Source organism: Mytilus galloprovincialis, chromosome 6, assembly GCF_965363235.1.
Source record: "Mytilus galloprovincialis chromosome 6, xbMytGall1.hap1.1, whole genome shotgun sequence".
NCBI classification, from domain to species: domain Eukaryota; kingdom Metazoa; phylum Mollusca; class Bivalvia; order Mytilida; family Mytilidae; genus Mytilus; species Mytilus galloprovincialis.
Window position 1 is genome coordinate 39941161 of NC_134843.1, and position 14753 is coordinate 39955913.

The following is a 14753-nucleotide window of genomic DNA, read 5'->3' on the forward strand; positions in this document are numbered from 1 at the left end:
TTCTTTTCTAACAGCAAGTAACATTCTGTTGCTAACAATATCTGGTCCTACCGCTTTATTTGGATCAAGCGTGGAAATAATATCAAGTACATCTTGTTCACTAACAATTATCTGCGAAAGAAAATCATGACAGCGATCATCAAATTCCGGTAAATCTTTATTAGCATCATTTATATTAGAAATAGAACAAAAATATTTATTTAAAATCTCAGACTTTTCTGTTCCTTCATACGCAAGGTTAAAGTTATGATCCGGGTCTCTTAGCGGAGGAATATCATGAGTTGGTCTGTCGCTTTTAATTAGCATATTGATGGTCTTCCAATACTGTTTACAGTTTGCAACTTTAAGTTCATCCAAATTCTCGTTTATAGTCGCATAAAAATGCTTTTTAGCTTGCTTTTTTAAATTATTAACTTTGTTCCTTTGTTGCTTATATTTATGTTCAGCAGATGTACTATGTGAACGCATAAATTTTTTTCGAAATCTGTCCCGTTTTCTCGTTTCCCGTCTCAAATTTGAATCAAACCAAACTTTATCATCACATCTTATAGTTACTTCCCTTGTAGGTATACACGCAGATGCTATATTAATAAAAGTGTTAGTGAAATTTGTAGCAGCAACATGAACATCACTTGCATCAGAAATCAAAATTTCCCAATAAGTATTAAGTACTTTTTTTTTCATCAAGTCATAATCCCCTCTTTTATAATCCCATATAGATCTAATATATGTTCGACTTTTACTAAAACCACAATCAATTGTGACATATGTTCCATCATGGTCACTTATACCTCTATCAATAGGTATTGTGTCTTTATCTAAAACTGGAATAGAGTCTGTAACTAAAATAGGGTCAAGTAGTGACGAGCTACTTGTTCGTGTGTCAAAGTGCGTGGCTTTGTCAATTATGTTAATCAGGCCATTAATAAAAATAATATCTCTAATATTTGACGGTAGATCAGACATAAAATTTTTATTCAGATCACCTAAGCAAATTATACAATTATTTTCATCAAGGGCGTTTTTCAACATTTGATCAAAGTATTGCCAGAAATAAACTGTTGATTGCCTTTCCGACCTATAATTTATATTAATCAAAATAGATCGAAGTTTGGTCTTTAACTCAAACCACATGCTCTCAATTTCATCATGCTCTAAATCTTGTCGACGGATTATGTGAACGTAATTTTTAAAATACATGATAATACCACCACCATGTGAATTTCTGTCTTTTCGAACTGGTGTTTCAAACCCCATAATAGATATATCGTAATCAGTAATATTAGAGTCTAAATGTGTTTCTGTGAAAAATACAACATCATAATCCTCAATAATATCGGCAATATAGTTCAGTTTATTTCTAAGGCTTCTAATGTTGCAATGGAAAATTGACAATGTTTTCTCGGAATACTCGTGTGTGCGCTCAGGACCCGGGTTCGGTTCAATGTCACCACATATTAATAATAAACATAAAAGCAATATATAAAAAGCAATCAAATTACTACAAGTTCTATATAAATTGCGTATACTTAGTTTAAATCTTGATATCATCTTTATTAATTCTGCCAGCATATCATTTAAGGAAAAACAATACCGGTAAACTGTTTTTCTCAAACAACCCAAACTAGTCTTGTGATAAAACAGTCCTATTGTTATCCTGTACGATACAATATCATTACCCATTGTCAAATACAATACAATAGAAAAGGATAACAATATAGGACTGCATTGTAAAACATGATACATAGCATGGACAATTATAATTCGAATGACCCTTCATGAATTTCAGAAAAATAAAAAGTAAAGAAAAAAAGAAAAATATGTACATGTACAAAAAGCAATATTTCAACATCGTAAATATTCGATGTTGATATTGCAAATATCAGAGAGCTGAATTTTTAACAAAGATTTTGTGATAATGATACTTTAATAACATACTAAGATGAAATAATCCCAATTAAGTGACCAATTTTTATGCGCCTCTCTGAATTATATCGAAAGTGGTAATAAACTGATTTGCATATAAATTGTTGTCAAATAAGGTAAGGTATACTATAAATTTAGCTTGGACATAATAACCGTAACGATTGTCACGTGGTACAATGTTTTTTAAAGGACACTTCGTTGATTATCACTCATGTGATATAAGAGTAGAATTTAAACCTATTGACATTGCCAAAGATGTATTATTTTAGTGTATGTAAACACTACCACGTGTTTCTAAACACGTGTATTATACAACAGTTACTATTAAAAATTAAGTAAACACGCATAGTCCTTACTAGTTTTCTTGAAAAAGTATATTGACAAATTACATATTGTACATAGTATTAAACTAGATCATACAGTTCCGAGTAAATTTGTGAATTTGTAAACTTTATTTAGACAAAACAAACAAGAATATGATGGTAACGGAATGTCTAATCCTCATTCTGGTCATCACCTTCAAGGACTTCCCCACTAAGTCTGTATATGTCTTGCCTTGAGTTAATCTTTTTAGGACGAGCATTTTCTGTTGTTTTTACTATTATGGACCCGTCATGTGTCCAAAAGGAGTGTATGATATCTTTTTCACGCAAAGTGTTTAATCTATGTAGCAGATCATACCTGTGTTTGGTGAGATTTTCAGCAATGAAAATTTTGCTTTTGTTTCCTTTTAAATAACGCTTGCTGTTGAAGACTAATTGTCTCTGACGGTATGACAGGAAACGTACAATGATTGCAATTTTGCCATCTTTAATGTCACCAATTGGATGTGACCGGCCAATGTCTCTTGTCTGTCGGCAAAAAGCTCTACAGAGCTTATGTTTGTATTTAATGTAACCCGACTTGAAATAAAATTTCTTATCTTATCTTATCTGTGTTCAAATTCAATTTGAGATTTTTATTACAAATATCAAGTACAAGTGCATCATTGTTAATAGGTTTAATTATGTCACCATTATCGTCAGTTGGAGCTGGAACATTATGAAATCTTAAGCTTGTTCTTCGCGAATATTGTTCCTGTTCCTCAATTCTGGCCTCGACCTTGTCTAATTTGGTTTTTAACATTTTCATTTCCTCTTTATATTTGTTAAGTTCTACGGTATTAAGAATAAGAGCATCTTTGTTGTGTTTAATACTTAGCAAGTGAGGCTGCATGCATTCATCAACTATCTGGACAATTTTGGGTTTGACCATTTCAATGACCTTTTCTGTGATAAGAGGGATGATTGAATCCATAAACTCTTGATTTTTTAGAGTAGCACATACAACATCTGACAATTTAAAAACCGTTTCTTTTTCAACAGATGACATAATATTCTCAGTACTATCAGAATTGGGCAAGCTAGAGTCACTGAGTGAAGTATCAAGGTTGACAAGTCTGGCAAGTTTTTCTACTTGTTGCATTGACGGGGATGAATTATCAGGACTACTAGATGGTTGGTCTCTTTTGGCACTGTGCTTTGGTGTATTTTTAAAGTAACTGACAATGTTAGATTGTTGTTGTTTTTCTTTAATTACCTGGTCAGCCATCTTGTGTGTTGTGAACTCCGATATATAACAGATATAAATGAAAAATCTAGCAAAAGTCACTATTTGGTCATAAATGAATCTGTTCGATCGAATATAATATACTTTTCACATAATGTCTAATAAATTTTCAAAAAATATCATAACATATTACACTGGAGGATATAATTTTCTCTCTTTTTAGTCTCCTCAAATTTTCACACCTTCATACTCAAGGGCAGATAAGTGCCAGTAGACATCATATCATACAACAAACGTGTCTGGTCATCCATTCTTGTCAGGGAGTGAGAGAAATCAATATATGTTAATTGTTTTCTATGGGAAAGTGATTGTCTATCAAACTGCACGATGTTACAGCCCCTGGCCTGAATGAATTCTAAATATGGCAAGTTTGCAAATGTAGAGTTATCTATACCCAAAAATGTACAAAAACCGAAAGTAATATACGTAGCTTTTGTAAAAAGGAGTAGCCGCTTCCAAAAACAATTTCGCTATTAACTCTTTTGACATCAATTTCCAAAGACTCCAATTCTTTTAGATCTTCAATTATAATGTCTTTAATATTTGGTTTGTTTCGGTTATAGTTGTCTTTTATGCTGAGGTGTGTTAAAGCGGACTCGTTATTCCAGCTGGCAGGGAAACAAGTCTGTAACTTAAATGATTATTGTTCAAATATATAACCTTTTTAATTTAGTAAGGCCGAGGAATGATGAACTTTCACATTGGAAAATTACATTATAAGACAAGTTTAGTTCAACAAGTTCTGGAGTATTGTAAAATGCTCTCGACTGTATTTGTTTAATGTTATTGTATTCTCAATTAAGAAATGCTGTATCTGCTGGAAAAATATTTATTGTTGAAATATTCCTCTTTGAGCAATCAGCGTGAATTAGATTTTTCTTCCTCCAATATTTACAATTGGGGAAATACTTGTGTGTGTCACAGTCGAGTATGGCAAAAACATGTGATTATTGTTAAAAGGAAGAAATACTTCATCGTGTATTACAAAATCTGTTTTGCCTCTTCATAAAAATGCAAGAAACAAAACATGAAATTTTAATACCACTTGTTAATAAACAAACTCAGGTACTGGCAGGCAACTGAAATTTCGCAACAAAGAGATACACTCTACTTTGCATTATTCATTAGTACTGATATCTTAATTAATCCAGATTATATAAAAGTCTGTAAGGCATACGTGTCTTTTTTGCTCAAATTGTTACACGGCAACTATGAAAATTATGATATAAAGAAAGTATGAAGTCCCAAATCTTGTCTTGTTTATCATTTTTACTGATAACAAGAGGCTGTCACAACGACAGCAAACCGGATTCATTAACATTTATTTGTGTCCTGGCAATATCACAAGAACCATTACTGATGAATGATGAAAGTGAAAATCGTCAATTTTGTCATCAGTATCAACATATAAAATTTGAAAAGCTTAGATTGATGGTTTATGAGTAAATGTAACAACGTGAATGGAAACGCCATTTTACGATCTTTCAAGAACCATAACTCCTGAACGGTAAAAGTCAAAATCGTCATTATTGAACTTGACCTCTATTTTGTCATCAATAACAACATACAAAAATTTCATTAGCTTTGGTTGAATGGTTCATGAGAAAATGCACGGACACGACTAGAAACACCATTTTTCAATCTTTCAATAACCATAACTCCTGAACGGTAAAAGTCAAAATCGTCATAATTAAACTTGACCTCTATTTTGTCATCAGTAACAACATATAAAAATTTCTAAAGCTTTGGTTGAATCGTTCATGAGAAAATGCACGGACACGACTGGAAACACCATTTTTCAATCTTTCAAGAACCATAACTCCTGAACTGTATAAGTCAAAATCGTCATAATTGAACTTGACCTCCATTTTGTCATCAGTAACTACATATTAAAATTTGGGAAGCTTTGGAAGAACAGTTCATGCGTAAATGCACGGACATGACTGGAAACTCCATTTTTCAATCTTTCAAGAACCATAACTCCTGAACGGTAAAAGTCAAAATCGACATTATTGAACTTGACCTTCATTTAGTTGTCAGTAACAACATATTAATTAAAAAATTTTAAAAGCTTTGGTTGAATGGTTCATGAGTTAATGCACGGACAACATTTGATTGCCGCCCGCCCGCCCGGCCGACCGCCGTACATCCCCAAATCAATAACCGACATTTTTGTCACAAAAATCCAGTTAAAAATGAAACATTAACTGGCTGAAAAGAAAACAACCTAATCATATGCAAAACAAAAAGACAACACAATGCCAATGCCCAAAAAGAAAAGAAAACAGAAAAAATGAAAGAATATTGCATTGAAAACTATATTCGATTGAGTAAAAACATCCCTACCAAAACCAATAGTGAACTCAAAACTTAAACTCCCTAGTGATATCTGTTTGTTACTCTGGTTTAAAAATATGTTTCATATCCGTTGATTGCGCTTCGGAGATGCTTTTATTAATAACATTACTGTTATGAGTCCATTGAAGATTATAATTAGATTTTGTTTGATGATAATGTGTAAATGATACTTTATAGTCAATGTAATATATAAGAGTCTTCATGATATTAGGAATCACCTATTGATATGATTATAAGTCGGCATTTAACGACTAGAACTTCTACGGTTTTTTTTGTACAGTTTTGCAAAAAAATGTTTTATCGTTTGTTTCTTAAAAAAATGTTATTATTCCAATTTTGAAATGGTAGTGATCTAGATTTATATTTCCAATTCAAATTACAAGTAGAAATCATTTTTTTCATGGTATTATTACAAATGAATAAATGGCGACCCTTTACTGCAACAGGTAAACAAATTTCACATTTGTCTTTTTATTAGTTTTCGTGATTATATTGGCTCATACCTTATTCATCACTAGAATTGCGACTTAATCTAGACGGTTTCGGTTCCTTTAAACCATGCATTTAACTTTGACATTTGTTTAATCATTATTATTTCAATACTGTTCTTTTTACTTCGTAGCGTATGTAGATGTTACAGTTCTCGTTCAATGATGCATTTTCAAAGTTGTATATCCAAAGTTAATATATAAATCGTACTTTGAATAAACTGCAGTCAAGAAAATTGCACATGATGTACACATTGCACAATGACAATTCAATATAAGATGTCGAAGTGTAAACTTTTTAAGTGGTATCACAATTGATTAATGTAAACCCATTCAGAAATGTTTCCTTTTTAACATAAACTGTCAATTAATTTTGATAAAATTTTGTTTTTTCAAACCATAAATAGTATTAATCTTTTTTCTTGGTGTTGGACAAAAGGATTTTCCACACTTCTTCTAGTATGGAAATTTCACTATTCTTTTTCAATGCACAGAATCTGAAGGTTGCATTTCTGTAAATATAGACAATGCAATTTCTTATAGGAACTCCTTTTACGGCTTAAACTGTACCACTTTTACCATGAAGTTCCGAAAAAAAACACATCTGTCTTAGAATATAAAGCTCAAATACATTAAAAAAAACTTCAAGGGTCAAAATAAGGCCAGTCATTAAATAAAGAATTACGATGACATCTCCTTTTTAGGTAAATTTTGTTGTATGAATGCAAGATATACTCTGAACACTTCTGGATTGTTGTATGAATGCAAGATAAACTCTGAACACTTTTGGATTCCATTAAAAGGTCGGATTTAATCTTTTAAAACGCTAAACGTACCTTTTATCTGAGTGGAAACCTGTCGAAACTTACTATATTTTTTAAATAATATTAAAACGTTTTCTCTCGATTGTAGTGTACTGGTGATAAAATCTCTGTTGGTCTACAATTGATGGAGAACGAACAATAAATAGATGATTTTGATAAGTCCACCCTCAGAAAACATGATTCTTTTCTTTTATATTGTCTTTCGGTTTGGAATGGGGAATATATTTACCTGTGTATAGAGTAGGACAGTAAAATGTTTAATACTATTGGAAGTGGAAAGAACCTTAGTTTGTATGTTCCCTTAAAATTCTTTTGGAATTCTTTATTATCCAAATCTGATTCACGAGGGCCTATAGAAGATAGTTTAACGTTAAAAAAACCTCATCATAGATATCAGATTGAACTTTTGTATTAACGCCAGACTTGCGTTTCGTCTGACTTTAATTGATTACAAACCTGATGTCCTATATTTAGAAAAAGGGTTATCAAGCACTTGGAATAGCCAGCAATATAAAGTTATTAATAGGGCATTTTCGCAATGGAGGTATTAAATGCACTGAAAGAAGATCAAGTTCGTCAACTTCAGTTGCAGACGAAACATAAAACAAACCTGTCCTTTTTCGGTATTTTCTCTTCGGAAAGCGTCGTTTGGAGATATGTTCAGTTTCCCTGTGACTTGTCGATACTAGTAACAAATTCCTTCATCAAGCAGTTTGATATACCGGTATAATGTCATATAAACACAAAAACGATGTTGATTTGAGCTTCATTTACGGGGTTAACAGTATATTTGTCATGGAGGTAGGACAGGTATTTAATAAAAGTTGGGTCTTTAAAAAGTTAAATGACTGTTTGAACTGACGCTGTATGCAAGTCAAGCTTTTTTGAGACCTGTTAAATAACTAGGCACAAATTAAGCAAAAAATAATATGTTTGCATATTGCTTTATTTGTATAAAAAAACGTATACTGATAATTTGCTACCCGTATTTCAAGTTAAAGCATATGGAAAGTATGTGGCTAACAAGATGGAACTCTTCTAGTCTTAATAGAATTGATTGATTCCAATTTTGATCAACCTGTTTATAAGCTAAATTTTTAACCCGCTTTCTCGTGCTTGACCTATTACGATCGCTAAATAATTTAAGTCGGATGAACAAGTACCCAGCCAAGTTCACTTGTTTTTTTGTTACATGTACTTCTATTTGTATTGATCTGATGAGTGAATCCCTTTTCAACTGATTATTCTAGTTCGTTCTTATGATGTACTGTTACACAACTGTCCCAGGTTAGGGGGAGGGTTGGGATCCCGCTAACATGCTTAAGCCCCTAACCTCCGGCATGTATGTGTCTGTACCATGACATGAGCCTATATTTCAGTGGTTGTCGTTTGTTGCTGTGTTACATATTTGTTTTTCGTTCCTTTTATTGTACATAAATCAGGCTGATATTTTATTTCGTTTGAATTGTTTAACATTTGTCATTTCGGGGTCTTTTATAGCTGATTATGCGGTATTGGCTTTGCTAATTGTTGTAGGCCGTACGGTGCCATAGAGTTGTTATATTCTATGTCATTTGGTCTCTTATGGAGAGTTGTCTTATTGACAATCAAACCACATGTTCTTTATTTTTTATATATAAATAACACATTAAGATACGACTGAACACTATCAAATAATTCAGTCACAATTTCATATACGAATATCTACATTTATAATACGTGACAATGTATTTTCTTTCAATTTATTAAGGCAATGTTTCCTATGAATATCATTTTCAAACTATGCAATAATTTTGTTTTTAATATTGCTGCAATTGCGATTACAGCTTATTGACCTTGACTTGTCGAAACATTATATTTATAAACTATAAAATGTTATTTGAACAGCTATAATGCATGAACAAGGTAAATAGATTAATAAATGTGTCGCTAGTGAAACTTGACAATAAAAAAAAACCTAAAAAGAAACAGTCAAACGTCTTAAAAAGTGAAGAAAACAAAATCATTAATGAAATCTTTCGCCAGTGAATTTTTATCTGAAACAGTCATTTTAATCTGAACAGCCATAAAAATTCTGAACATCTCTCAAAATTCTGAACTAAGTGATTTTTAATTTTTCTGTCAATGTACATACTTCTCCACCGCGGTAATTTCAGTACTCTCCAAATAGTTCGTTTGTAGTCAATTACAATCTTTTCAGACTATGTTTAAACTTTTTAAGTAATTTATATTTATCTGTTCAAACCACCAACATACTGACTTGTCTGAAAGGCTACTGAAAAGTACTGAATTGACTATAATCGAATTGTTTGAACACTGCTGAATTTTCCGCAGTAGATAAGTCTAAAAACTGGCTGAAAGATTAAACATGACTCAATAATTTATCGTTCTTACTTTTCATATGATGTTGAGATCAAAATGAATGTTATAAACTATAATCCATTTACCAGTGTTTTGCGTTATAGAACAATTAATCTTTTTACATAACCTTATAGCCGTTCTGTTTAAAATTCATTTTAATTTTGAAGCAGCAATTAATTCAATGTGGAGCCAGAATTATTGCTTGTATTTTTTTCAAATAGAAGATCTGTCTTCAAAGACAGCAATACTGCGTGTTCAACTTTAAGTTCAATAGTCTAATAGTCGTAATGGTTGAAAACATATTTTCCAAAGAATAAAGTTCGCTAATGAATTAGATAAACTACTCACTTTATTTGCACGATGGTGGACATATATTCAAAGCATACAGTTGTAAGATTAATACACTAGTATTGTAGATTCAAAACTTGATATGATTATAAAGAATGTGACGAGATAGACAATAATGCATAATGCAAATAATAAAAGATATTCTATACAAAAAAATATACAAGACTCACATGAATCAAAATATAGTTTTTCTTTATGTCGTTTATACACAATACTAAATACACACATTTACTTTTTTTCTTCAAACAAATTCAAATTCATTGTATCTTTGGTAGTCATAATAATATGTTTACTGGTCATGATGAATACTCAAACTTTCCTTTAATTTTGCCCAAAACACGACATTTCCTTGCTCATCGTTCGGATATTCAATATACGACTTGCGGTCAATCAATTCGAGCATGACTAGTGGTAGTTCTTGTGGTTTAACTTGTTCATAGAAAATAAGAAATAACATCTGTTCACCATTTCTGCCATGAATACTTTCCATCCTTGCCATATTGAATTCAAAATTACAATAATAGGACTCCAGAAATGCTTTCGATATCAAACAGATTGTTTTCCCGCTTTGATGAATAGCATTTGTAATATTAGTTGTAATTTCTTCTCCGGGTAAGAAATCACGACAATGAATGCATAACTTAATATTTTCTTCGGCTTCTAGATTCGGAATACATTCTTTTAAAATAAAGTCGCGATCTTTTTCTGCAAAGGAAATAAAAGCATTGTACTCGTAATGACTCTCCTGTCTTGATGGAAGATGTCGCCAATATTTCTTCTTTGTAATGTGATATGCATAACGAATTTTCCATCTGTATCTATACGCTAATCCACCTGAAAGCACCACTAAACTGACAGCAACAGCCACAGATACAAGAGCTATTACGGCGGTATATGATGCACAATTTTTTTTTAATTGTAACACTGTATGTCGAAGTGATTTGAGAACAATTTCAGTATTGTTATCAAAAATACATTTATATTCACGAATACTGTAAAAGTGATCTTGATTATCAAGCATCCATTCGAGGAAAGGCAAAGAAAAACAACTGCAGCGAAGAGGGTTGTCTTTTAAGCTTATTTTGAGACTTGATGTTTCGAACATCGATGATAATGCAGTCATAGTTGTTTCGTTGAATGCACGAAAAAAGTTACCAGAAAGATCTAAAAATTGTAAATTCTTTGATTCTGCCAAGTCAAACGTTATTTCAGATATAATATTATAACTGAGATTAACCTCAATTAGTAAAGGTTGATGGTGAAATATGTTAAATTTTAGTGAGCCAATAAAATTAGATGCCAAGTTGATTTGTTTCAAGCAGCTTGTTTTAGATGAAAAATATCTATTATGTCGAAGAAATGGTCCCAGCGTATTATTTTGTAAAAACAAGCTAAAAAGATTTGTCAAATTTTGCTGAAAAGTTGTAAAACGGTTGGAGGAAAAATCTAAAACTCTAAGTGAGCCTGGAAAAGATGTGGTGTCTTGAAATCCAGAGAATAAGTTGTTGCTTAAATATAGTTCCTCAATAACTGTTCGACTCAACATATGAAAAAAAATATACGGAAATTCAAATGGTGTCCTATTACAATTTGTCAGTTTTATGATTTTTATGCCAGTAGTTATCATATCAGACATGAATCTTTTCTTGTCATCCATTCCTGTCAGGGAATAAGAGAAATCAATAAATCTTAATTGTTTTCTATGGGATAGTGTTTTGAAGTGATAATTCACGATGTTACAGCGCGTCGCATGAATATATTTTAAATAAGGCAAATTTTCAAATGTATGATTATCCATACCCCACAGTAAACAAATCCCAAAAGTTATCTGTTTGAGATGTCGTAATTGTGAATACTCGTTTCCAAAAACAATTTCATTTACCGTTTTTCTGACATCAATCTCAAGTGATTCTAGTTCTCGTAGATCTTTCATAACAATATCCTCAATATTTGGCTTAAAATCGTTTAAATTATCTTTAATGTTGAGATAAGTTAAAGACAACAGCGGTTTGAATATGCCTTCAGGTATAGATAAAAGACTGTAATTCAAATGATTACTGTTCAAATATAGTCTTCTCAATTTGTGAAGGCCTTCGAACGATGAACGGTCACATTGCGATATTATATTATCAGATAAATCAAGCTCAACAAGTTCGTGAGAATATTTGAATGCTCCGGAATCTATTTGCTTGATACGGTTGTATCCTAAATTAAGAAAAGCTGTATCCGCTGGAAATGTTTCTATTGTTGACATATTCCTGTTGGTGCAATCAATGTGAAGTAACTTTTCCTTTCTCCAATATTTGCATTGATTGTTTTTCTGAAGATTATATTCCTCACAGTTTCCTTGCATGACTAAAGTAATTATTGATATTAAGAATATGTATGCCATCGTCTTCAATATATAGTACTCTGTAAATATTAAATAATGAAATTTATCAGATAAGCTGCTGTGTACTATATTTTTATCAAATTGATAATGTTATATTTAGTAGTAGCAAGTAATCTACTTCTTATTTTGATTGGTAAATGTTGCTATAATATCGATCAGATTTGATATCTGAAATATAGTTGAATTATAAGTTAACCTTAGAAGCAAAATGCCAACTTCACCTGCATAAGGGATAAACATTTCATAATTCATTAGGTAATCAAGAGCTTGCAGCTCCTACTTAGACTTTATAAAACGTCACCAGCGTCTGAGCAGAAAGTCTGATATGTTTAAAATATTTTCCTTTTCTAAAAAATCATTGGAAGATTCAAAAAGTAAGATAACAAAAATACCGAACTCCAAGGAAAATTAAAATTGGAAAGTGCCTAACAGAATGGGAAAACCAAAAGCTCTAACACATCAAACGGATGAAAAACAATTGTCATATTCCTGACTTAGTTCAGGCATTTTATCAAGTTATGTAGAAATGGTTAATTAAAGCAGTTTTATAGAAATGGACAGTCGCATGCAATTCCATTATATTTTAAAAGTGGTCATTCTATGCGTGACAAGGTACAGTCGAAACTTTCTTTCATATTGTCAAATGAAAATTCATGTTAGGCATCATTACCAAACTATTCATGATTTATTCCCAGGTACATGTTTTCTAAATATTTGGATTTTCCATGAATACAAGTCTCCGTTTATGACGGTAATTCATAATATGATATTTAATATTTGAAAATTTAGAACGTTATAGGAAAAAACGAAAAAATTCTCTTTTTCACTTCTTGAAACAAAAATATTATATTCAATTATCAATGCATATATGTAAATATGAATATTCTTTGTTTATTTTAAAATTAATTAATTTCTATCATAATCTTTCTATCGGTAATGAAGATTTCTAAACTAATTATGAATATAAATCAAAAACAAAAACAAAACAAAACAAATAAATGTAGTCTTTTGACCGACTCGTTACCGATCATGAGTAATTATGGCAATCATCTAATGGTAATTAACTTATTATCTGCAATAAATGTATATTACGACATAATGACTCTTTAGTGAGTCTCGAGGGCAAAATATATGAAGATCCAGATACAAATACAAAATTAAAAGGCCGTTTCAGAATCAGAATCTTAAGGGCCATGTATAATTTCATTGTTCGTGCCCCAAAATGAAAACAATATCACATCATTGGTTGGATCTTGTTGGAGTGTTGTAGAAAACTCACAGCGTTTTGGTGTACTCTTTTGAAAATATTTCCCAGAATGCATTTTGATTACTGAAACGTCGAAATATACATGAGTTGCATATTACGGAATACGCATATATGATTGGTCGAGAGAACTTCCGGTAGTTGCTTTTGACGTTGTTTATTTTTCTAAGGACGACGTTGACCGAACTACTTTTTGTAACCAATATTAATAAGGTGGCGGCGGCAATAACACAATCCGGCTCTCGCGTTAATCATTGAATTAAATAATAAAAACGAAACATTCATTTGAATGTTAATCAGATGTTTTTGTAGTTTATTTTTTATCAGATAGAAAATTTCATGGAGTACATATTTTTGCGTTCACAAACAAATATATATGCATGCCCCTGGCTAATTCAATGAAACAAATATACAACTTGCGACAAGGAATATGTTGGTGAAAAAACTGGACCAAGTAACCCACAAAATATTATAAAAGTCGTTCGGATTTTTTCTGTTTGAGTTTATACACCAATTAATTCTTTTAAAAAGGCGTTTAATCCTATAATAATAACTTATCTTTTTTTATTTACACCTTACTAACAAAATAGTTACAACCGAGCATTAAATTTTTAACACACACAATGATTCATAAAATTTCATTTTATTAGTGCCTAAATTTATATCATCAAATGATGAAAATCTGCTGTGAAATTTGGTCAATATGTAATATTTTTTACTAGTACTTAACCTTGTACAAACTACTTAACTCTGTACAAAACTGTTGTTGGTACGACAAAGCATATAGGTCAATGTTCAATGTCATCGATACAAATTTTTAAATTTGAACTTTTAAATGCAGGAAGTACATGATCATAGTTATTTATAAATATTTTGAATTTCAGTGCAATCTGTGAAATGGCAAAAAATAAACGAAAACTGAATAAAGATAGGATTGGAATTTATATAGAATCATAAATAAATAACACATTATGGAGGGAAGGTTAACTTTTGGTGAATGTATAGATTCATTATTTAAGATGAAATTTAACAATGCAACTGGAATTGATGGCTTATTAAAGCGTAGAATTTTATAGAACTTTTTTGAAAAATTAAAAGTTTTTATTGTATCCACATTTAATTTTTCATATGAAAAGGGTATCTAACTACTTCTCAGAAATTATAAGTTATAATCTCCCTTATCC

At 31.2% G+C, this 14753-nt stretch overlaps 1 protein-coding gene across 1 annotated transcript; it reads right to left on the reverse strand.

The window, feature by feature from the left end:
• Positions 1-9892: 9892 nt before the first annotated feature.
• Positions 9893-12321, reverse strand: LOC143079555 (toll-like receptor 4). The gene has a single exon (XM_076254963.1). It carries the CDS (start codon positions 12303-12305, stop codon positions 10203-10205), a length of 2103 nt encoding a protein of 700 aa, XP_076111078.1. The 5' UTR covers positions 12306-12321; the 3' UTR covers positions 9893-10202.
• Between the last annotated feature and the right edge of the window lie 2432 nt (positions 12322-14753).